The 21,937-nt window shown below is 49.5% G+C and overlaps 6 protein-coding genes across 6 annotated transcripts; 3 read left to right on the top strand and 3 right to left on the bottom strand.

The window, feature by feature from the left end:
* Nucleotides 1-1,528: 1,528 nt before the first annotated feature.
* Nucleotides 1,529-4,822, top strand: EI90DRAFT_328945 (Fungalysin metallopeptidase-domain-containing protein). The gene is made up of 12 exons (XM_039067171.1): nt 1,529-2,088; nt 2,143-2,949; nt 3,012-3,182; nt 3,236-3,367; nt 3,429-3,442; nt 3,498-3,552; nt 3,608-3,749; nt 3,816-3,904; nt 3,960-4,270; nt 4,328-4,427; nt 4,486-4,542; nt 4,606-4,822. The coding sequence occupies exons 1-12, from the start codon at nt 1,708-1,710 to the stop codon at nt 4,639-4,641; spliced, it is 2,295 nt and encodes a 764-aa protein (XP_038918641.1). The 5' UTR covers nt 1,529-1,707; the 3' UTR covers nt 4,642-4,822.
* A 1,307-nt stretch (nt 4,823-6,129) lies between these two features.
* Nucleotides 6,130-6,651, bottom strand: EI90DRAFT_2913207 (uncharacterized protein; the record flags this gene model as incomplete). Its single annotated transcript, XM_039054491.1, has 4 exons — nt 6,130-6,283; nt 6,340-6,433; nt 6,471-6,561; nt 6,619-6,651. The coding sequence occupies 4 exons, from the start codon at nt 6,649-6,651 to the stop codon at nt 6,130-6,132; spliced, it is 372 nt and encodes a 123-aa protein (XP_038918640.1).
* An 88-nt stretch (nt 6,652-6,739) lies between these two features.
* EI90DRAFT_3153020 (carbamoyl-phosphate synthase) lies at nt 6,740-14,374 on the top strand. Its single transcript, XM_039065840.1, has 10 exons — nt 6,740-6,969; nt 7,028-8,913; nt 9,006-9,194; nt 9,244-9,576; nt 9,627-9,805; nt 9,861-11,391; nt 11,444-13,351; nt 13,402-13,804; nt 13,861-13,931; nt 13,978-14,374. Exons 1-10 carry the CDS (start codon nt 6,804-6,806, stop codon nt 14,011-14,013), a joined length of 6,702 nt encoding a protein of 2,233 aa, XP_038918639.1. The 5' UTR covers nt 6,740-6,803; the 3' UTR covers nt 14,014-14,374.
* On the bottom strand, nt 14,039-15,747 carry EI90DRAFT_2993235 (ras-domain-containing protein). Its single transcript, XM_039056148.1, has 9 exons — nt 15,566-15,747; nt 15,184-15,503; nt 15,075-15,126; nt 14,996-15,015; nt 14,893-14,945; nt 14,738-14,836; nt 14,666-14,682; nt 14,486-14,614; nt 14,039-14,427 (listed from the first exon to the last, which is right to left on the bottom strand). The coding sequence occupies exons 2-9, from the start codon at nt 15,372-15,374 to the stop codon at nt 14,293-14,295; spliced, it is 696 nt and encodes a 231-aa protein (XP_038918638.1). The 5' UTR covers nt 15,375-15,503; nt 15,566-15,747; the 3' UTR covers nt 14,039-14,292.
* EI90DRAFT_2913187 (X-domain of DnaJ-containing-domain-containing protein) lies at nt 15,713-17,497 on the top strand (the record flags this gene model as incomplete). Its single annotated transcript, XM_039054489.1, has 7 exons — nt 15,713-16,003; nt 16,080-16,199; nt 16,264-16,579; nt 16,645-16,849; nt 16,904-16,990; nt 17,054-17,073; nt 17,121-17,497. The coding sequence occupies 7 exons, from the start codon at nt 15,713-15,715 to the stop codon at nt 17,495-17,497; spliced, it is 1,416 nt and encodes a 471-aa protein (XP_038918637.1).
* Nucleotides 17,498-17,610: 113 nt separating this feature from the next.
* On the bottom strand, nt 17,611-21,534 carry EI90DRAFT_3048299 (uncharacterized protein). Its single transcript, XM_039059613.1, has 7 exons — nt 21,454-21,534; nt 21,209-21,364; nt 20,984-21,130; nt 20,689-20,917; nt 20,004-20,630; nt 19,181-19,937; nt 17,611-19,123 (listed from the first exon to the last, which is right to left on the bottom strand). Exons 2-7 carry the CDS (start codon nt 21,304-21,306, stop codon nt 17,817-17,819), a joined length of 3,165 nt encoding a protein of 1,054 aa, XP_038918636.1. The 5' UTR covers nt 21,307-21,364; nt 21,454-21,534; the 3' UTR covers nt 17,611-17,816.
* Nucleotides 21,535-21,937: the final 403 nt, after the last annotated feature.

Raw genomic sequence — 21,937 nt, 5'->3', positions numbered from 1 at the left:
TGGTGCGGCCCTGGTGCAGAAGTGAAGGCGCTGGCGATAGGTCATCCATTTATGACAAAAACGAGCTCCAAATAGCAAGAATTTAAACCTAGCCCTTTATAGGAGGATCATCAATGATTATTTAACGCTATTGGTTCACGAAGGCGTCATTTCAAATAGCCTATGATTCCTCGCGATCTGCACAGCACTCTCAAGGACACGGCATTCATGCTTCTCGTGTGTTCCTCATAGCAAGAGTTTGTTGCCGGTGCTTCTGTGCAGAGCAAGCAGGCAGCACAACCAGACGGCTCACAACCAAACAAGAGTAAGCAGTGCAAGCGCTGATGGAATTTTGTGGATGTTCACCATTCTGAGTCATGGCGTTTTGCGTCTTCATGCTTACATTAGATTAAACAGGCACCGACTGATGCTTTGCCACGGCACCTTGTCCCTTTTTTTCGATGAAGTCACGCCTCATTTGTTCACATTCCTTTTTGCAAGAAATATTGACCCTCCCATTTCTTACGTACGAGAAATACCAGAAAAGAACAAGGAAAGCAGACAATGCAAACGAGCGGGAGATATCGCAAGAACAAGTACGTGCAGCAAGCAGGAATGACTTGTGCAATTTCATCAAGTGGTCGCAATCGCTAACGGGAAAGAGAACTGACGTCACCAAGGGCAGAAGTGTGAGGAGTTGATGAGTATGACGTATGGTGCTTGCGAAACAGCAATGTCGAGTATTTGGACAGGACGGAAACATTTGGGGATTTCCATCCGGATCAACTGCATGCATACTTATAGCATCATCACGCATCATTTGGCAGCAAAGAATGCATGGCGAACGACCCGGGAAGTTGCGAATGATCCTCATGGGAGAGGGAAACACAATGCGATCGATAAGATTGCGTTAGGCGCTTACACCGAAATAGCAGCAAGTCTAATCGGGGGCAAGACATGGCATGTGCTTTTCGGATTGAGCGCTCGGGAAGGGAAGAAGGATTGGCGCGTTAAAGGAAATACTCGATCATCGATGGGTGTTCGACGGTGTCACGAACGCTATTGGCGCGAATGTCGAGGCCGCCAGCACCTGGGCAGATCCACACCCGAAAGAGGGACCTCTTGGAATGAGAGGAATGGGCAGGGGTAGGCAGGACTCCAGCCTCTATAGGGCAGGGGAGAAAAGTCACAAGAAAGGAATGGCGAAGAAGGGAAGGAAATGAGTAAGGAGGATCGTTTTACTTGATAAAGAGAACACTGTAAGCAAAGATTAGTAATGAAGATGATGACGTAATTTCAGCGTCGAAATTTGCCACAGTGACCACGGTGAACTCCTGGGTGATTCTGCAGTGCAGAGTAATGGAGGACATGGTAAAGCCCGCCTTGTGCCCTGTGTTCCAGCGTTACGATAACTATGGCACAAATGCCTCATGAGCTGGACCGGAGGATGACCGCCGCTCGGAGTATTTGACTTTGCTCTGCTTTGTGATGATCATACCAAGTGCTGCCCCCCTAATCGCTGCAATTAGGAATCAACTATGAATTCACGCAGCGCTCGCCGGACATGAAGTATCCTGGATTTTCCAATATGCTGTGTAAATTTCTTGGCGCCGAGTTGAGCAGTGGTCACCAGGCTCGACTCCTTTGAAAAAAATCAGGCACAAATCGGGGTTCAGATAGTTTTTAAGTCGCCATGGTAGGCACTTTGTCCCCCTGTATCCGGGTGCCATGAGGTCCTTCGTAGGCATTTATGTGACTCTCGCAGCCGCAGCGGTGGCGCACCAACCTTCCGCTCGTAAATCTTTAGGCTTCGGGCCAGAAAATCCAACTGCCAAGTTCCTTACGCATCCCGCCCACGTCCCCAGCTTTGCCCACTTGAACACTCCGAGGGATGTAGCGCTCAATTTCCTCACTACTCTCCCATCTGTCCGCCCAGGGCTTCCCCTCGTTGAGGGACTTGACTTCATCATTCGAGATGATTCCTACACCGACGAGCGCACAGGTGTTTCTCATATCTATGTTCGCCAGTTGTGGAACGGTGTTGAGCTTTCTGATGGGGATATTCACCTTAACATTCTGAGTGATGAAGTGATCTCGTACAGCGACTCGGTAAGATTGCCTTTTTGTCCGTTGAGGTTAGAAATGAACCTGTCCTACAATCAGTTTTTCCGCGGAAGAGCCCCCTACGACTTCTACAACAACAAGCCTGCGGAGGACCATCATGGGACCTTCTGCGCTAAGCACGCTGGATCTCCACCCGCTGAAGAGCTAAGTTGGGATGACGAGCAACTCGTTATTGGCCGTATTTCCCCATCTTCGAAATCACGCCATATCAATTGCAATACCATTTCCATTGTCAACGCGGCTCGTCTGGCGTTCGACGAGGCGGACTTGTCGCAAGATGGTTTCAGTGAGCCTCAGAAGGCATTGCTTCACTTCATGATTGCTGCACATCCCTCTCCCGAGTATGCCGAATCGCTTCTCCACGGTTTCGAGAAGCACCTAGAGAAAATGAACGTCGTCTACACGTACCATCTCACGGGCGCTAATCACCATCCTGCCGCGGAAGTTCAGAACGTCCCTGGCGCACTGGGCCCCGTGAAAGCCAAGCTTGTCTACGTTCAGTCTCCCACTTTGGAGACCCAGCTCACTCTTGCATGGAAGTTCGAAGTCAAGATGCAAGACAACTGGTATGAAGCATATATGGATGCGTCGCACCCTTCGTACATCCACACCGTCATCGATTGGGTCTCCGATGCTCCCCTTCCGCGACCTGTGAGCCAGCCGAAGTACAACGTGTGGAAATGGGGCATCAACGACCCATCTGAAGGCGTGCGTTCGGTTGAATCTGGATATGACAAACTCGCCAGTCCACTGGGTTGGCACTCTTTACCTTTCGCAAACGACCCATCTCAAACTTCACCCAAGCCCAAGGGGTTGCGCAACACCACGACGACTTGGGGTAACAACGTGAGTACTCCACCAAAGATCGTCATTTAGATCTGAGTAGCTTGTCTTCCACTACTTTCCAGGTTATTGCACATGAGGACTGGGAGGGTGCTGAGAGTTGGCTTGAGAACTACCGCCCTGTCGCCGAGGATCTCAACTTCAACTACAAGTACGGTCCTGAGGACAAGCCTTCCTCAAACCCTAAGGATTACATCAACCTCACCGTTACGCAGCTCTTTTATACGATCAACAGGGTGCGTCAAGCCGATTCTGAACTTCCAATCAAATCGTTCAACTTGTAAAACAGGTTCATGATCTATATTACCGCTACGGATTCGACGAAGTCAGCGGTAATTTTCAACAATACAACTTTGGGAAAGGAGGCAAGGAAGGTGATGGAGTCATCGCTAACGCCCAAGACGGTAGCGGTACTAATAATGTATGACCCATCGTCCGGTTGGTGTAACAGAAACTTACGTATTATCTCGTTCCCCCCTTAGGCCAACTTTGCGACGTTGGTGCCATCCTCGTATCTCGAATGGCACTGCGCTTTAATTAACCTTTCATAGACCCCCAGATGGGCAACACGGAATCTGCCGCATGTACATATGGAACACTGCAACGGCAAGCGCGATTCTCTTGCGATCTTAAAGCCCTAACTCTAACTTCTGCCACGTAGCCATATCGTGACGGTAGCTTCGAAGCCGGGATTGTAATTCATGAGCTCACACATGGTTTAAGCACCCGTCTCACCGGAGGGCCTGCCAACAGTGGCTGCCTTCCAAATGGCGAGAGTGGTGGCATGGGTGAAGGGTGGGGTGGTGAGTCCTTTGAGTATGGGTATTTGGGTTAAAACTTAGGGTCTCTAGATTTCGTCGCTACTACAGTCCGCAGCACCAGTGCGTACAAGGATTTCCCTATGGGTGCCTGGGCTGCGAACAACGTAAAAGGAATCCGACACTACCCTTATTCAATTGTAAGCATGAGGAACCACACCAACGTCCATGTTCATATTAACGCCTGTTATTCAGGATAAAACCTTCAATCCTACAACCTACAAAATCCTGGATAGGCGTGACTTTGCAGATGTCCACGCCATTGGCGAAGTGTGGGCTGAGATCCTCTGGATCATTGAACAGAAGTTAATTAAAAAGCACGGATTTACGGATACCCTCTTCCCGCCTCAGCAGGATGAAAACGGCGTTGTTCCAGAGGGCGATTTTTACAATAAACAGGAATACAGACCTGACGGGACCAAGAAGCCTTTAGTGCCTAAACATGGCAACTCGTTGATCTTGCAGCTCGTTATTAATGCCCTGAAACTACAGCCCTGCCGTCCTACGTAGGTTTCCCCTTGTCCTCATCATTAGTGAAGTTTATGCTCATTGACTATCACCAGATTCTTCAATGCTCGCGATGCTATCATTCAGGCTGACCAGATTCTCACAGGAGGCCAGAACAAGTGTGAGCTTTGGACTGGATTCAGTGAGCGTGGATTGGTACGTTGCCATGTTCCCTCATGAGGTTCCCCACGGTTGAATAAGAAGATCACAATAGGGACCTAATGCGAAGATCGCCCGTTCCCCTTCAAAAGGTGGAAATGTCCGCACCGACGTACGTGCATGGCATCTAATTCTCGCCTATTTTTGCTCAATGCTCCCTTTATTCCTTTTACAGGATTTCAACGTTCCCGCTGGTGCCTGCAATGAGTAGTGACACAACTCTCGAAACACCAATGAAGGGTGCTGGGTATCGTCACCGTTGATCATGTTACATTTGGTTGGGCCGCCTGTGTCACTGATACAGTCCTCCGTTCCCATTTTGTGGTTATCTCTAGCGATGAACGTCATTTTGTTTATGTATGGTCGACCTGCGTTGTCCGCGGTTATTTTTCTGCCCGGCCCAACTAGGGGCGCCCGCCACCACGGCCTAATCACAAACTGGCCCTGATGAGACGCTATCTGCTGGCTACTTGCATGAAAAGTGAATTTTCCCAGAGGGAAATTCCACTAAGCGCACCCAAAGGTTGTGATCGCCTCTGACCTCGTTGGATTGTTAAGCAATGGTCTGTTGTACAAAGGCTAATTCTACCGATCTCGCCTTTACGTCAACGGAGTGAGTGCTAGTGGTATTGCTAACTTGTTGTGTGGGCGTGAATGGCGTTGCTCAAGAATTGCAGGGACTCACAAGAGACGTATCTAATTACGAGCTGCGCAAGGCATGTATCCTCTTAAGGACGAGAGTGGCAATTTATCAATAGTAGGCTCGGTTGCACAAAGGTTCACGAAGCGTGGATAACGATCAAAGATCAGTTTTCCGGTTTCTCTGGAAGACGCATTATTGTCCATCTCGTCGAACTGGCAAGCATTAAACCAGTACCCTATTCAGGACTGTCCAGTTACAGCCTCTATGACTTCGTAACAATCTGTCCAGTCTCGCTCGGCTCGGTCTGCTGCCTGCAACAGGAGCTATTAGGAGAACCAGCAAACTCTTGTTATGAGGAACACACTAGCTAGAAGCTACGGCTACAGACATCAGCTCTATGAATGTCACGTCCTTGAGAGCGCTGTGCAAACGCGGGGAACCACCTGAGCTCCATCCTCCCGTTAAAGAGAGATGGCCCTCTAGAGGCTATTCAAAACTGGAGTGCTCGGTGCGCGTCGCGAGCTAGCACGGACCGTGTCATCTATTTATCAAGTTGTGTGCAGTCACAGAAGCACATAGTAGGTGTGGTGTGGCGACAGCCCTGACAATCTGAAAATTGAAGGCGATCCATTAATGTATAGTAACTCAGAGGAGACAGCGGAGGCGGAGGGTAACGCTTGAACAATGCAGCCGAGCAAGTGAAGTTACAACAACGAAAAATTCGAAAAGAGAAAGACCGTGAACAATGAAGGGTGGTTTCATCGAAAAAGCTGAGCACATTTGGGCAGAGCATCGAGCACTTTAGTCAGTGCCTGTTATCATAATCTAACCAGACGGTGTAACCATGAAGACACCAAACGCCATGACTCAGAATGGCGAGAGCCGCGAAATCCCATCAGTGCTACAAACCATTCATGATTAGTCGTGTGAAATAAGCACATTAAACCATGAAATACATTGCAGGGGCATTTCGGCTTACAACAGGACGTGAGGTGTGCCATCCCCGAATGTGACCCGTTTGCATGAAGCAGGATATCTTTGCAACGACACTGTGTGCTAATCGAGAGGCTTTTTGGCTCTTGGCCGCTTCTTCTTCGGCTCCTGAGGCTGTGCTTCCTCTTCCTCCCCACCTGCGTCCGCCGGATCGTTGATTGGCGCAACAATCTCGCGAAGGAAGTCAAATGTATCGATAGTCTCAATCGCGCGTTTCCTGAGCCACAATGAGATCTAACACAGTGAAACAAGCGCAATCGAAAGTTTACTCACAAATGCCATGGCTCTATTTTGCTGAGATTGCGTTCTTGAGTCACCTTGGCCATTTCGTTCGTCAAGTCCGTCATGAACAGTTCCAAGGCCTTGGCTGACAAATGAACATTATTAGTTATGAACAGAAAAACCGGGGCGAGTGAACGAACAGATGAGCATGGGAGTTGCTTGGGCGACCTTCCCAACTTCCTCGTCTTTTTGCATAATCTTTTTGATTCTGGCCTAATTCCAAGGCAATCTCAATATAAAATTCTAGAGGGATCTGTCGCGATCTCTTACAACAGGAAATCGGGTTTGTTTTGCCTTTGTCATCTTGGACAGTCGAAACCACAAGATTCCGAGTCACGGGGGTTCTTCTGGCGCCGCATAACGGAGTTAACCGAAATCCAGTGTTGGTTCTCACGCCCAGCTGAATTTGCGTCCCGAGGGCAATATTTTTTTTCTTCACTTCAAACCCCACAACTATGCAAGAGAATGATGTTCTCAAAGCCGACCAGCGGCCAAAACCTATAATGCTTAATGGAGCACCTACTGAGGACACAGCGCTCGTCCTCGCCGATGGATCGGCCTTTTATGGTACGAATTTCGGCTACAAAGGAAGTGTCTCGGGGGAGTGTGTGTTCCAGACTGGTTTGTAGCCGCGCTATTAGCTTTTTTAAGGCCTTCCAAGCTTACTTTGTACTCCCAGGAATGGTTGGATACTCTGAGTCTCTTACTGATCCTTCCTATGAGGGCCAAATCCTTGTGCTAACTTATCCTTTGATTGGAAACTACGGCGTGCCAAAAAGAACGATCGAAAAGCTAAGCAAACTCCCCGAGAATTTTGAGTCTGGTCGCATCCATGTTTCTGCTCTGGTGGTCGCCTACTATTCTGATCACTTCTCCCATTTTCTGGCCAACTCGTCTCTTGGCGCATGGCTCAGAGAAAGCAAAATCCCTGCCATGTATGGCGTGGACACTCGAGCCCTCACGAAGAAAATACGAGAGAAGGGATCTATGCTGGGTAAAATCCTTGCGAAACGCGAAGGCCTTCCACTTCGCTCCAAGGGCCTCGCGGCATCCACCAACCACTCAGCTATGAGCTCACGGGCCCCTTCTCCGAGCTCAAAAATCGGTTGGGCCGAAGAGTATATCGATGTTCCTTTTTCTGACCCCAATGTGCAGAATTTAGTCGCCAGAGTGTCACTAGCCGCCCCCAAACTCTACCATCCGACTTCATCGCGCAAGCTCCACTCTTCGGGCAGGAGCCTTAGGGTGATTGCTATTGACGTTGGGATGAAATACAACCAAATACGATGCTTCACGAAACGGGGGATTGAACTTAAAGTTGTGCCGTGGAACTACGATTATTTGGCGGCAACCGAAGAGCCATATGATGGCATTTTTATATCGAATGGACCAGGCGATCCTACGGTTATGTCTGAAACGATAGGGTTCTTGCGTCTTGCGCTTCAGAAAACCTCGAAACCCATCTTCGGGATTTGCCTGGGTCATCAGCTCCTTGCTCTTGCGGCCGGTGCTTCCACATCCAAAATGAAATACGGTAACCGTGGTCATAACATCCCTTGTACAGACGCGATCACTGGACGGTGTTATATCACCAGCCAGAATCATGGTTACCAAGTCGACGTGAACACGCTTCCATCAGGATGGAGGGAGCTCTACAAGAACGCCAATGACGGCAGTAATGAGGGTATATACCATACATCCCTCCCTTATTTTTCGGTTCAATTCCACCCTGAATCGACTCCTGGTCCTCGCGACACTGAATTTTTGTTTGATGTGTTCATCGACAAGATTGAAGAGATCTTGCGCACACATAACCCCACCCCCATCAGTACAATGCCCAAATCATCATTATCAAATCATATCGTTCCAAATCTCAAGCCTTCGGGGACTCTCCGCAAAATCATGATCCTTGGCTCTGGAGGTCTATCAATTGGACAAGCGGGGGAATTTGATTATTCCGGATCCCAAGCCATCAAGGCACTGAAAGAGGAAGGAATATACACGATCTTTGTGAACCCTAACATTGCAACGATTGCAACTTCGAAGGGACTTGCAGACAAGGTCTACTTCCTTCCAGTAACTCCAGACTTCGTTCGACGCATTATCCGGTACGAACGCCCAGATGGTATCTATGTAACGTTCGGTGGTCAAACAGCTCTTAACGTGGGAATCAAACTCAAAGACGAATTCGAGTCACTGGGCGTCCGCGTCCTTGGCACCCCCATTGATACAATCATCAAAACCGAAGACCGGGATCTGTTCAGCCAAGCCATGGCAGAGATAGGCGAGAAGTGTGCTGAAAGTGCGAGTGCTACTACCTTCGACGAGGCATCTGAAGCTGCGCAGACGATCGGATATCCGGTGATTGTCCGCGCTGCATACGCTCTTGGAGGCCTTGGGAGCGGATTTGCCGAGGGCGAGGAGGACTTGAAACGTCTTTGCGCGACAGCTTTTGCGACGAGCCCTCAGGTGTTGGTGGAGAAGAGTATGAAAGGGTGGAAAGAGATCGAGTATGAAGTTGTGAGGGATTGTAATGACAATTGCATTACCGTTTGCAACATGGAGGTGTGTACACTTCCTGTTGCATCTTTTATGGTCGTTATTTATGATCCACTCCCATTCCGCGTGAAAATTGCATTCGCTATTGGCCGCAATAGAATTTTGACCCATTGGGAATCCATACTGGAGATTCGATCGTTGTTGCACCTTCGCAAACTCTTTCTGATGCCGATTACAACATGTTGAGGACGACTGCTGTCAATGTCATACGACATCTAGGAGTAGTCGGTGAATGTAATATTCAGTATGCGTTGGATCCATTCTCCAAGGAGTACTGTATCATTGAAGTAAGTGCGGAGACTCCTGTAGCTCCACGGTCCCATCCATGTCCTCCAGGTCAATGCTCGCTTGTCTCGATCTTCCGCACTAGCATCAAAAGCAACCGGCTACCCCCTAGCCTTTATTGCCGCCAAACTCGGTCTTGGTATCCCCCTTAATGAAATCAAGAATACCGTGACGAAGCTGACGACGGCGTGTTTTGAACCTAGTCTTGACTATGTGGTGGTAAAGTTCCCCCGTTGGGATTTAAAGAAGTTCAGTCGCGTCAGCAAGCAGCTCAGTAGCTCGATGAAGAGTGTAGGCGAAGTGATGGCTATTGGTCGGACGTTTGAAGAGAGTATTCAAAAGGCAATCCGGGCGATCGACGATCTGTTTATTGGCTTCGACGTGGTTGGTGTATCGTCCTTAAGCTGCGACTCGACTACTTACAAAGCGCTCAGAATGATTTTAGCAGTAACATCGATGCAGAGCTATCGAATCCCACGGATAAGCGCATGTTCGCGATTGCAGCAGCCTTCAAAGCCGGGTATAACGTTGATCAAGTTTGGAAGCTCACAAGTATCGACAAATGGTTCCTGGCGAGGTTACTCGAGCTACACGAATTCAACGTGTACTTAAGGTATGCATCATCCTCGGCAATCAAGTGCGAACGGATTCAGCAGGGTTCTCTGTAGCGGCAAGTCACTATCCACCATCACTACCGAGTGCCTTCGGACGGCGAAACAAAAGGGTTTCGGCGACCGGCAGATCGCTCGGGCACTGAACACTACCGAACTGGCTATCCGTCAGCTTCGTAAAGAAGCCAGGATCTTCCCCTTCGTAAAACAGATCGATACAGTGGCTGCTGAGTTCCCCGCCTTCACGAACTATCTTTATACCACTTATAATGCCTCCGAGCATGACGTCGACTTTGGAGACCACGGCGTTATGGTACTTGGTTCTGGTGTGTATCGGATTGGATCTAGCGTGGAGTTCGATTGGTGTGCTGTACGAGCCATCAGAACTCTTCGAGAGCAAGGTCTCAAGGCGGCGATGGTGAACTATAACCCTGAGACGGTTAGCACGGACTATGATGAAGCCGACAGACTCTACTTCGACAACATCAGTCTCGAAACAATCCTAGACATCTACGATTTAGAGGGTTCCTCGGGCGTGATAATATCGATGGGCGGACAAACCCCTAATAATATTGCCCTTCCGCTTCATCGACAAAATGTCCACATCTACGGTACTTCTCCAGAGATGATCGATACTTGTGAGAACCGGTACAATTTCTCTCGCTTGTTGGACAAGATCGGGGTGGATCAACCCCACTGGAAGGAACTTTCTGATTTTGCCAGTGCCAAAGCATTCTGCACTGAAGTTGGATATCCCGTCTTGGTCAGGCCATCCTATGTGTTGTCGGGAGCGGCCATGAATGTTGTTTCCACCGAGGATGATTTGTCAAATTATCTTCATCAAGCAACTGCCGTCTCACGCGAACATCCTGTTGTCATCTCGAAGTATATCGAAGAGGCAAAGGAGATTGAGATGGATGCCATCGCCAAAAACGGGAAGCTGGTAATGCATTATATCTCGGAGCATATCGAGAATGCTGGCGTCCACTCTGGAGATGCTACCTTGGTGCTGCCACCTCAAGACCTGGATCCGGAGACTGTTCGACGTATTGAAGACGCGACACGCAAGATTGGTAATGCACTCAACGTTACTGGCCCATTCAACATCCAGTTTATCGCGAAGAATAACGACATTAAGGTCATCGAATGTAATCTCCGTGCTGCACGTTCCTTCCCCTTTGTGTCCAAGGTTACTGGTGTTGATGCAATCGAGATGGCCACCAAAGTCATGCTGGATCTTCCCGTCGTTCCGTACCCTGACTTGAATCTTCCTCCTGACTACGTTGGGGTTAAAGTCCCACAGTTCAGCTTCAATCGGCTCTCCGGAGCTGACCCTGTTCTGGGTGTCGAGATGGCCTCCACAGGCGAAGTAGCCTGCTTTGGAAAGAACAAGTACGAGGCATACCTCAAAGCACTCATTTCCACCGGCATCGTTTTGCCCGAGAAGAACATCCTCCTATCTATCGGAAGTTTTAAGGAGAAGCTAGAAATGCTGCCATCCGTCCAGAAGCTTCACCAAGCAGGATACAACCTACTCGGAACGGCGGGAACAGCGGATTTCTTCACCGAACATAACATTCCTTGCAAGGTGCATTGCATACCTTGCTATGGACGTGTCATATATTGACACCTTCTCATAGTACCTTGAAGCTCTGCCAGACAGTGGTAGTCATACCCAGAAGTCCGAGTACTCATTGACTCAGCATCTCGCTAACAACATGATCGACCTTTACATCAATTTGCCCTCAAAGAACAACTATCGTCGCCCCGCCACCTATACGAGTAAGGGATATCGCACTCGGCGCATGGCAGTGGACTTCGCCGTCCCACTGATAACGAATGTCAAGATAGCGAAGCTTTTAGCTGAGGCTTTGGTTAGAAAGATGCCGCTGGAGGTATCGCCAATTGACTTCAAGACCTCTCACACGACATTCAGTCTCCCCGGCCTCATCAATGTTCAGGCTTTCGTACCGAGGATGAAGCAAGGGTCCAGAGACTTCGAGCTCATGACAAAAGCATCAGTTAGTGCTGGATTTACAACCGTTCAGATCATGCCCTTCGACGTCGAAGCCAGTGTCACGAGTGGCGAAAGTCTGGATGTGACACGAAGCAACCTCAAAGGAGCGGCTTATAGCAACTACGCACTGTCGATCGCTGCCTCGGCAACTAATGCCTCAACGCTGGACGAAGAGCTTCAGGAGGAGGCAAAAGCTTTGTTTATTCCGTTCAATGGCTTGTCAGACCAAAATATCAGCAAAGTAGCTGCAGTAGCTGCACATTTTGCTGCCTGGCCCAAGGAGAAACCTATCATTACCGATGCACGTGCTACCGACTTGGCGACAATTCTTCTCCTTGCGAGCCTCCATAACCGAAGCGTTCACGTTGCCGATGTTGGCAGCAAAGAGGACATTCAACTCATTGCACTCAGCAAAGAAAGGGGACTGAAAGTGACATGTGATGTGTCTGTGTACTCTTTATTCTTCACTCGAGAACAGTATCCTGCGTCTACCCACTTGCCTACTTTCGCTGATCAGCAGGCGTTGTGGAGTCATTTATCCTCCATTGATGTCTTTGCCGTGGGGACAGCACCCTACCGCTTAGCCCTCGATCTCGGGGAATCTTCCAGTGCCCGGAGTGGTATCGAAGAAACCTTACCATTGTTATTGACTGCACAGTCTGAAGGCCAACTGACGCTGGACGATATTCGCGCTAAACTTCACGACAATCCTCTGAAGATCTTCGAGCTACCAGAGCAGCCGAATTCTCAGGTCGAAGTCGAAATAAATAGAAGGACTACTTATCTTGCTCAAGGTCCACATTGGTCACCACTTCAGGGAGTAATGGTGAAGGGTTGCGTTCATAGGGTTGTCTTGCAAGGTCAAACCGTCTATCTTGATGGTGTGAACTTTGCAAATCCTTTGGGTCGCGACGTTTCCGGTCTGCAAGTCATGCCAATCCAGCGCGCTGCTGGCAGGGCAAGTTCCTTTATCGCAACTAATCGGCCTTCAATCCAAGTTGACCAGCTTGTATCTCCTACTCTTGCTTCTGCGAGTCGTGTCACTGACGTCCTGCAAGCATTCCATCTCTCAACGCGGGATATCTCGCCGAACCGACTCGTGACTTTGCCCCCACCTCATCCAGCGTTCCACCGACGTAGTATCCTCAGTGTGAAACAATTTTCGCACCTTGATATACACCAATTGTTTGACCTTGCTCATGAAATGCGTCTGCAAGTCGAACGAAATGGTGTTATTGACGTGTTGCGCGGTCGGATATTGTGTAATGTTTTCTACGAACCTTCCACTCGCACCAGTTCTTCGTTCGAGTCTGCGATGAAGCGTCTTGGAGGCGAGGTCGTTACTGTCTCGGCAGACAGGTCTTCCGTCGCCAAGGGAGAAAGCCTCGCAGACACCATTCGCACTCTTGCTTGTTATGGAGATGCGATTGTCTTGCGACATCCAACTTTGGGGGCTGTCTCCAGCGCCGCAAAATTCTCGCCGGTACCGATTATCAATGCCGGAGATGGTGTAGGAGAGCACCCTACTCAGGTACTGCACATACCCAGCGCCGTCACGAATAGAACTGATCAATGCCTTAGGCTTTGCTCGATATCTTCACTATTCGATCTGAGCTTGGTACTGTCAATGGAAAGACTATCACTCTCCTCGGCGATCTTAAGAACGGTCGGACGGTCCATAGTCTCGTCACCCTTCTCTGTTTCTACTCAGTTCGGCTAAATTTTGTCTCGCCGCCTGAACTCACCATGCCCGACAGTGTCACCTCTGCAGCGAGAAGAGCGAGTGTGAGCATCACAGAGACCAACTCGCTCAACGATGTTTTATCTGGGACAGATGTGCTTTATGTCACTCGCGTTCAACAGGAACGTTTCACCGATCTCGTCGAATGGGAGCGGGTCCACAAGTCGTACGTCGTTGATCACTCTGTACTTGCGAGAGCGAAGGCAGATATGATCGTCATGCATCCATTGCCTCGGCTAACTGGTAGGTAGCCCTCGTTTCACAGGTTTGGATCGAAATTGATTGGTCCTGCTGTTCAGAAATTGACCCTGAGGTTGACTTTGATTCTCGGCGCGCAGTGTACTTCCGACAGATGCGATACGGGCTCTTTGTAAGTCGTCAAGATTTCTAGCTGTTGCTTATCTCACCCTCTTCAGGTCCGTATGGCTCTGCTTGCTATGGTGATGGGCTAGCTGCCACCAGGTGCTTGGTCTGTATAAAAACCCTTCGGAGATCACCAAAATTAGGCATTCAGAATTGAAATGGACAAGGTATTCTGCGTAGAAACGACTAGTACATGCATGCGATTTATGTATGATAACCAAAAATCAATATGCACATAGGATGCAGATAGCCTTGTAGGTCGGTCACTGAAGTTCGTTAATTGCAGTAATTATGGTAATGAAACGCTGGTCCATGTATGGGTATAAACATTTACGCCAAAGAAACGTAGTTTGCACACAGTCAGGTTTCTAACAGGAGCAAGCCCAAGGTTCCGAGGTGTCAGATACTTGAGTGAGGGAGATATTCCCAGGCATAGCAACACCAGGCTGATTGGGTATACCACGGGGAGCCGAAGCTGACCACAGCTCAGGGGTATCAATAATCTAGGAACACAGATGATTTCCGGGATGCATGCGATCATTGAGGGAATGGTGTACTAACCCTTTCGACAAGGTCAATGAATACTTGACGAACTCCAACTGCTGTCTTAGCAGAGGCCTCTATGAAAAGGGAGTTCATCCTTTCAGCAAATCTCCGACCTTCTCCTGGGGAGACAGCTCGTGAATATTCCTACAAAATGGAGTTCTCAAAGATATCGGTTATTCCTCTGAGGCACGATACCTTATCAACCTTATTCCCTGTTAGATGTAGCAAGTCAACGTCACCAGGGATCGAACATGAGGTCATCCTTACCAACTATGATCTTAACAACAGAAGGAGAGACGTAGGACTCCATTTCCGAGAACCATCGTGGCAGGGCATCAAATGACTCCCTGTTAGAAACATCGTAGACTGCAAACGAAATCGTGTCTGACATCACGAATGGGATATGATGCATGTCGGCATACCCAAAATAATCCCTTGGGCCCCACGGTAGTAAGAAGACGTTATAGTTCGGAACCTGGCCACTGTTCAGACAGGTGACTTGGCAGTCTAATGTGAGCGACCTGCCTCTCCTGCCCTGCTGTGTCCTGGCCCCTCGAATGAATACCATAATGTCCACACGCACGCAGCAGCCGAGTAAACTCACCCAGATGCTGAGTTTCGCCTTCTTTCCATCCTTGACTTGCACTCGATGTACCCTACACAAGGGCAGACCGAATGGTCAGATTGAATCGCAAAGCTGCAACAACACTAACCGAAAGTCGACCCCAATTGTCGCATGGCTCTCATCCTCGTCAAGCCAAGTCTCGTCCGCAAACCTCAAGAGAAGACTGGATTTCCCCACAGAAGAATTGCCTGGATAAAGACACAACAAGGCCTGCGGACTCACAGTGGAAACTCGTGAGATCACATACCTATCACCCGGTCGGCGAAATAGTGAAAACATAAAAGCACTATTAGTTAATAAAGTGGAATGCAAATATGATCACAAACCTATCAGTAAGAGTTTGAGATTATACACGTCCGACATGTTGGGGCCGCTCCTGAAGTGACACGGTTCGATAATCACGTGACTCTGGAATGTCTGTTCGGTACACATGCATATATATATTATTATAGTATGCTACATGCACGAACCGTCGTCGAAATAAACGACTGAAAGCAGGAGAGCTGGGCTTGGCTGGGCCGTGTTAGTTCTCAAGTCCGATAAATTGAATACCATTGCAAATTCAATAGCCTCTGAAGGATCTGAATCATCAGCTTTCTGCACGTGAAGTCAAATCGATGTCATCCACAGAAGTTCTACCTTCACGTCTAGCCGTACCCCATGTCCAGATAGGGCCTTGCTCCGAATGCTCCAAGCCCTTGGAGTTCCTTCCGCCCACTAGCTCTACCTCTTCTTCCATATCATACCAAGTACAATGCTTTCAATGCGGAAACATCCAATCGCACTCCATTAATTCCCTTTCGCATGGGGGCCTAACGAGTTTGAACGGCGCTCAGGGTAATGGTGACTCATCTTCATCATCTGGTGCTCGGAAAGGCCGAAAAATTGGGACAAACGAGAGACCATTGGTAGGCACACCTTCTGTGGCTCATCGCCCCTAAGTTTTATTAGCTGATACTCCCTCATCAATCTTAACATCAACAGGAAACTAGGTATTACGATCTTCTTGGGGTTCCCATTAACGCGACGGACGAAGAAATAAAGAAAGCCTACCGGCGCCAGGCGATCAAGAATCATCCCGACAAGGGAGGCTCCGAGGAAGTAGTGAGCTTTCCTCAATACATTAGCCTCGCTGGGCAAATTTGGCATCTAAGAACATATGATGTAGTTTAAAGAGATAGCGATGGCCTACCAGGTCCTCTCGGACCCGGTCCTACGCAAGAAGTACAATGAATTTGGTCCTAAAGAAGGGTCTCCTGAAGGAGGTTTCGTCGACCCCGAAGAAATTTTCAGTGCGATCTTCGGTGGTGAGAGATTTGTGCCAATTATTGGCGACATCTCTCTTGGGAGGGATATGAAGGCTGCTTTGCAGGAAGCAGATGAGGCCGAAGCTTCGGGTCAAGGGAAAAAGGGCAAGGAGGCTCTAACGCCTGAAGAGAAGGCCAAGAAAGAGGAGAAGGACAAAAGGATTGCTGCTGAAGTGCGTACTCCCTGAAACCCTAAATCTCTACTAGGCTCATGGACGGATCCTCAACGCAGAGAACGAAAGTTCGGGAAGAAAGGGTTCGGAAGCTTGTCGCCGAGCTAGAACGCAAGCTTTCCATCTTCAGCGAGTCGGCCGTTGGGCCTGATGACCGGGATGTATTAAGCAGTTGGAAACAGATATGCCAAATTGAAGCAGAAGAGCTCAAGCAAGAGTCGTACGGAGTGGAACTCTTGCATGCCGTGGGTCACGCCTACGTTGCGAAAGCTAGGTAGGTGTAGTAATCTCCACCCATTCGACGGCTCACCTCTATGGGTTGATTTAGACACTACGCAGCAACGAATTCGACTTTTTTAGGCGTTGGCGGGTGGATGCACGGGATCAAGGGAACATATCATACTTTCACTGAAACGTGAGTGGAGCCTCATGATTATTCGTACTGTTCTGAACGAACAAATCCTGCGTGGCATGGTAGTGTCTCGACGGTGCGCTCAGGTTAGTATATATCTCGTCCCTCGTTTCTCACTAACGTATCTTGATAGCACTCGAATTGAAGCAAGTCTTCGAACAGCTTGCAGAAGCAGAGAAATCAGGGGCGTCCGAAGCGGAGAAGAAAAATCTGGAAGAGCAGGCAGCCGAGAAGGGACTTCAAGCGCTCTTCAAAGGGACGAAGCTCGAAATAGATTCTGTCTTGAGGGAGACGTGCGATCGTGTACTAAATCCGCCCCCCAACGGGCCTAATGCTCCATCCAGGGAGAAACTAGCTTTACGTACTAGAGCTCTGCTTGTGCTTGGAGAAGCATATTTGAACGTGAAGAAAGAAGGGAGTGCCCTGGATGAGGCTGAGTATGTCAGGATTGACACCAAAGCTAGTAAAGCAAGAGACAGTTGGCAGGGCAGGCAGGGACCACCCAGATAGGATCTTTGTAGTTTCCCTACTTGTCTCTTGCCGTCGCAATCCACAATCTGGATCCGGATGGACTATACATACATTTGTGCTTTCTTCAGCTGCCACCTGCTCCATGACTGTAGTGTCGTGTCTCCGACGATTATAATAGATTGTGAACATGACAAACACGATCACTCGAGTACTGGGCACGATATAGTGATAAAGTATGTACAAGGAATATCATACACAAGCAAAATCTCAGAGCCCCCAAAGCAAGCATATAGATGAGGAAAGCTCTCCAGTCGGGATAAGAAAGTCACAATGTCGCGTCTGCATCACAGAGAAAACCTTACCATTGCTGCCTTTGGGAAGAGCCGCTATCGGCCCAGTCCACCCCATCGGAACTGCCGTGAGGATTGGGCTCCCAAACCTCATCTCCTACAGTCCGCTGGATATAACCCACATAAACATCCATTGCGCTAGGAGGGCCCATCGCAACTCCAGCTATTCCAGGAGGGGTGATGTGTCCCATATATGTTCCAGGTCCAGAGAGAGGCGCAGCGTTAGGCTGCAAGAAGTACTGGGGAGGCTGATTCACTTTGGGCTGAGGTGAGATCACCATCCCCATTCCAGGACCAACTGCCATCCCCAACCCCATCCCACTGCCACTTTGTTTTTGAGAACTCCCGACGAGGCGATTCTGGGGATACCACATGGCCTCTGTCGATGACTGGGAGGGGTGAAGAGCAGGTGGAGCTGACATTGCCGAATGACTGCCCGCACTTGGTTGAGATGTAGGAACCGCAAGATTGCGGGCAGTGTGACCACCAGTTGAGGGAGGTGGCATCGCCCTCATCTCCGCGGACGAATTGTCGGCTATCTGGAATGGCCCGTTCAAAGGAACATTATACGGGGGTTCGACTCCACTAATCGGACTCGAGACACCATCGGTTGGACCCATCACTATGGGATTAAGAAAGGAATTGGGCTGCTGTTGTAGATGATAGGGTACCATCGACACCTCAGAGGGGCTTCGCATTGATGACGGAGGACGCGTCGATCTATCAGGTGTACCATAAATGCTCGCAGGCTCCGTGGACGTGAAAGCCTGTGAAGTCGCTCGACCTGCCATCGAGGATCCAGGCATAGATGGTAACTCGTCCGCTTCCACGGGTGCCCTCACCACCGGCGAAATCACGTTCTGCTGAGGGGGAGGAACGTTCGGAGCTGCGATTGCGCGATGGTGCCCGTCATATTTGGATGGCACATGAGTTTCAAGCCGCGAGTCCAAATCCCTTTCGAGTTCGGCTTCCAATGACTCGTGAGCGCTCAAGTCCCCCAAAGCACCGTTGTCTGGTTTATGCAAGGGCAAAGGAGGGTCTTTGTGGCCCGGAAACGCTAAGGTTCGGATGGCGTCGATTTGAGCTTTCTTCCCTGCGTCGTCAAGATCGTCTTCGAAAAACGGAGCCATGGCATATAGTACAAGAAGCGCCTTTTCTGCGAAAGGGACCGCAGCTTTGACATATTTAAGTGTTTCGGATGCGGCTAAGATCCGACGGTAGTGGACCGAAGTGTTCGACCAGGAAGGCGCATTGGAACGCCCTGTGAGCATGAGCGTTACGAAGAAGACGGAAGCCGAGAAAAGGGAATATCCAACTGTTCAGAGGGGGGCAGGGTTAGATTAACAAGATGGAACAAGAGAACATGACCCACTCCAAGCGATGTGCCCAGGAACACCAAGAAAGCCCATTCCGCCAGACGGGCTTGAACCTTCACCCAGGAGCTGAATGCTCGCATCGGAAACAAGCTGAATAACCATTTCTGCCGAGTGTAAAGCAGCTTCATAACTTGGCGTGGTTGAGGGTGCAACTACACTCGAGGTGCTCCCCTCAGTGCTCCCGTCGGTGTATGGCGGAACGCTGCCAGAGTGAGGTGGGGGGCAGGCTTGAGCTCCAGGACCTTGTATCGCCGTGGCACGGCCATTTACTGACCATGCTCCAGCTCCATCCGACCCATTTAGGGAAGCGCTGTTCATGTAAGGTCGATGCATAATGAAACGAACATGAAACATCTGCACCCTGAGATGTACTTTCCATAGTGTCAAAGTCCTCAATTCGAACGGGTCAAGGTTGCCCCTGTTCATGTTCCCATTGATTCCAATACCGTATCTGTCCATGTTTGAGTTATACGGAATTTCGGGCAACATGCTCTCCCAATCTTCAAGAGACTTGTCCAGTTCCTTGACGCGGTCGTATGGGACAGGTTTAACAGATGTCGCATCCGAGACTACCTCACCGATGATGGCGGCAAGGCGGAATTGCGCGAGTGCGAAAAGATGGGAGAGCGGAGCAGAAGGGTGATTCACAACCAACTTTTGAGATGAGCCAGTGGCCGTTCGGGAAGGCGTTGCATCAGAAACAGGATACTTAGTATCGAAATGGTCTGACCGAACGGCGAGCGGGCGACCGAACTGAAGAAAAACGATTCCCCGATGAGAAACCAAAGTCGACCGATAGTACTGCAGACACAAACCCACCAGAAAAGACAACCACCTCTCAAGAACGACGTAGTTCCACCATACCCACCTGCGCCTCTGAATTTCCTCCAAATCCATCTTCCACGCCCCAGGGTCTCGGTGAAGAGCCATCGCCAACGCAGCCGAGCCAATTTCGCACTTAACTCCCCATATCTCTTCGTGATCTGCGCCACTTATGCTCAAAAATTGCGCTTTGAGAAGAAGCATCTCAATCCAATCCAAATCAGGGGGATTTTTAAACTTCTTGTAGCGATTTGCTGCTATCAACGAGGCGTTGTACCACCTGTTCGCCACGACGTTGGGCGGTGCAGGCAGACGAGCCAATAGAGGATCGCGAGGGGGAAGATAGTAAACAGCGACGGCCAGCATAAGGAACAGAGTCGCCATGACAAGATGGTCCGTATAATCCGAGCCTCGTGCGCGTGCCCATGCCTCACTGAAAGCATTATGGTCAATAGGGGGACAGGGGGAGGTACGAGTAAAAAAGAAAGTGATAAGAGAAGTCGTATACACGAAGTCAGTAGGTATCTCTGAGCGAATATCAGCGTTGGCGTGGGGGGAGCGCAGAGCTCTGATTGCGGAAGCGGCCAGTGTTTCAGACTGGACCGGAGAACCGGTTTCGTCGCTCTAATTGGCAATTAGAGTGAGCAATATCCAATTTCGGCGTGGCATAGACTTAACACACTCTCAGAGTCAAGACGGCTGAACAAGGGGCCGTTGGACCAAGGTACAAACCTCCTTCTTTCGGCCTAGTGGGTGTCAGATCGTACTGCTTCATCAACGACAAGAGTATTCCCTGGAAAGATGAAGAAGACAAGAAAGCTGAAAAACTACCCTCTCGTGGAACCAACGACTCGAGGATGGCAAGCGATTTGCGAATACGGCCGACCTCCGTCCGTACATCCACTAACGACCTGTATTGAGAATGGTTTGCAAGTGAATGGATAGTCCACAGAATCTAAACATCCCAGGGTATTCACAGTGTCGCTTCTTCTTTCTTATGGTCCTGAAGCGGGGGCGGTCCCCTTTCCTCATCAGGATAGCATTGTGCCGTCGTCCCACGCAGAACACAGCCGGAACAAGGACGGCCTCGGTCGCATTTTAACTTGGAAGCTCGGCAAGGCTCACTGGTGAATATATAGGGGGGATCAATAATAAATGCCATCGCATATAGGCAAGAAAATGCAATTTTAAAGAACACACACCAGTTTATGGCCTTTCTAACCCTCTTGCTGGGTTTCTGTAACGCGGAATCCGAGGCTGCAGGTGTAGCAGCCTCACCTTCTCGCTTGCGAGAGGTCATTCGAGATCGATTCCCCGGTGATAGGGCGGTCCGTGAAAATGGAGGGGTCGTTTAGACGCTGCATAATCATGTTTCGTTGCCAAAGCGAGTGCAAGAGGGAGTAGATAAGCGCCAACAAGTGAATATCCTTAATTCAAGCTCACTTACTTAAAGTTAGTGGCCTCTCGGGGTGTGCCTGAGGTTGGAGGATCGTTGAATATGGTCTAACACCGCGGAGTTAGTTTGGCACCTCGGCAACTCCCACGAAGCGGTCACAGCCTCCCATCGTCTCATCAAACTTCTCATGATTGAGAGAAACGTCTGAGTAAGTACTATGAATACATTGCATCTACTCAGAATATTCGAGATTGGGGAAAACGTGTCACATGTAAGCTGGAGGGATTAGTCGTATATGAAATGAGTGAGGTTAAACAATCGAGGCCACACCAGTCATCATTTCCATCTACGCGCTCACAAGCCCCGTTAATGAAAATTTAGGGTCTGGGTAGACCGGGAACGGTCAGCCCGGAGAGATGCTGATTGATTTTTGACACAGATTCCCTTGACCAAGATTGAGAAGCTCGAAGGCCCGGTGCAAACCGGCTCATTGATATATACGCCTTACTAGCTCAAAGAGATATATTTCCTAATG

This window comes from Cantharellus anzutake, assembly GCF_015039405.1.
Source record: "Cantharellus anzutake strain C23 chromosome Unknown EI90scaffold_13, whole genome shotgun sequence".
Lineage (NCBI taxonomy): Eukaryota > Fungi > Basidiomycota > Agaricomycetes > Cantharellales > Hydnaceae > Cantharellus > Cantharellus anzutake.
Note: the sequence above shows the minus strand (reverse complement) of the source record. Positions and strands in the feature narration are given on the sequence as shown.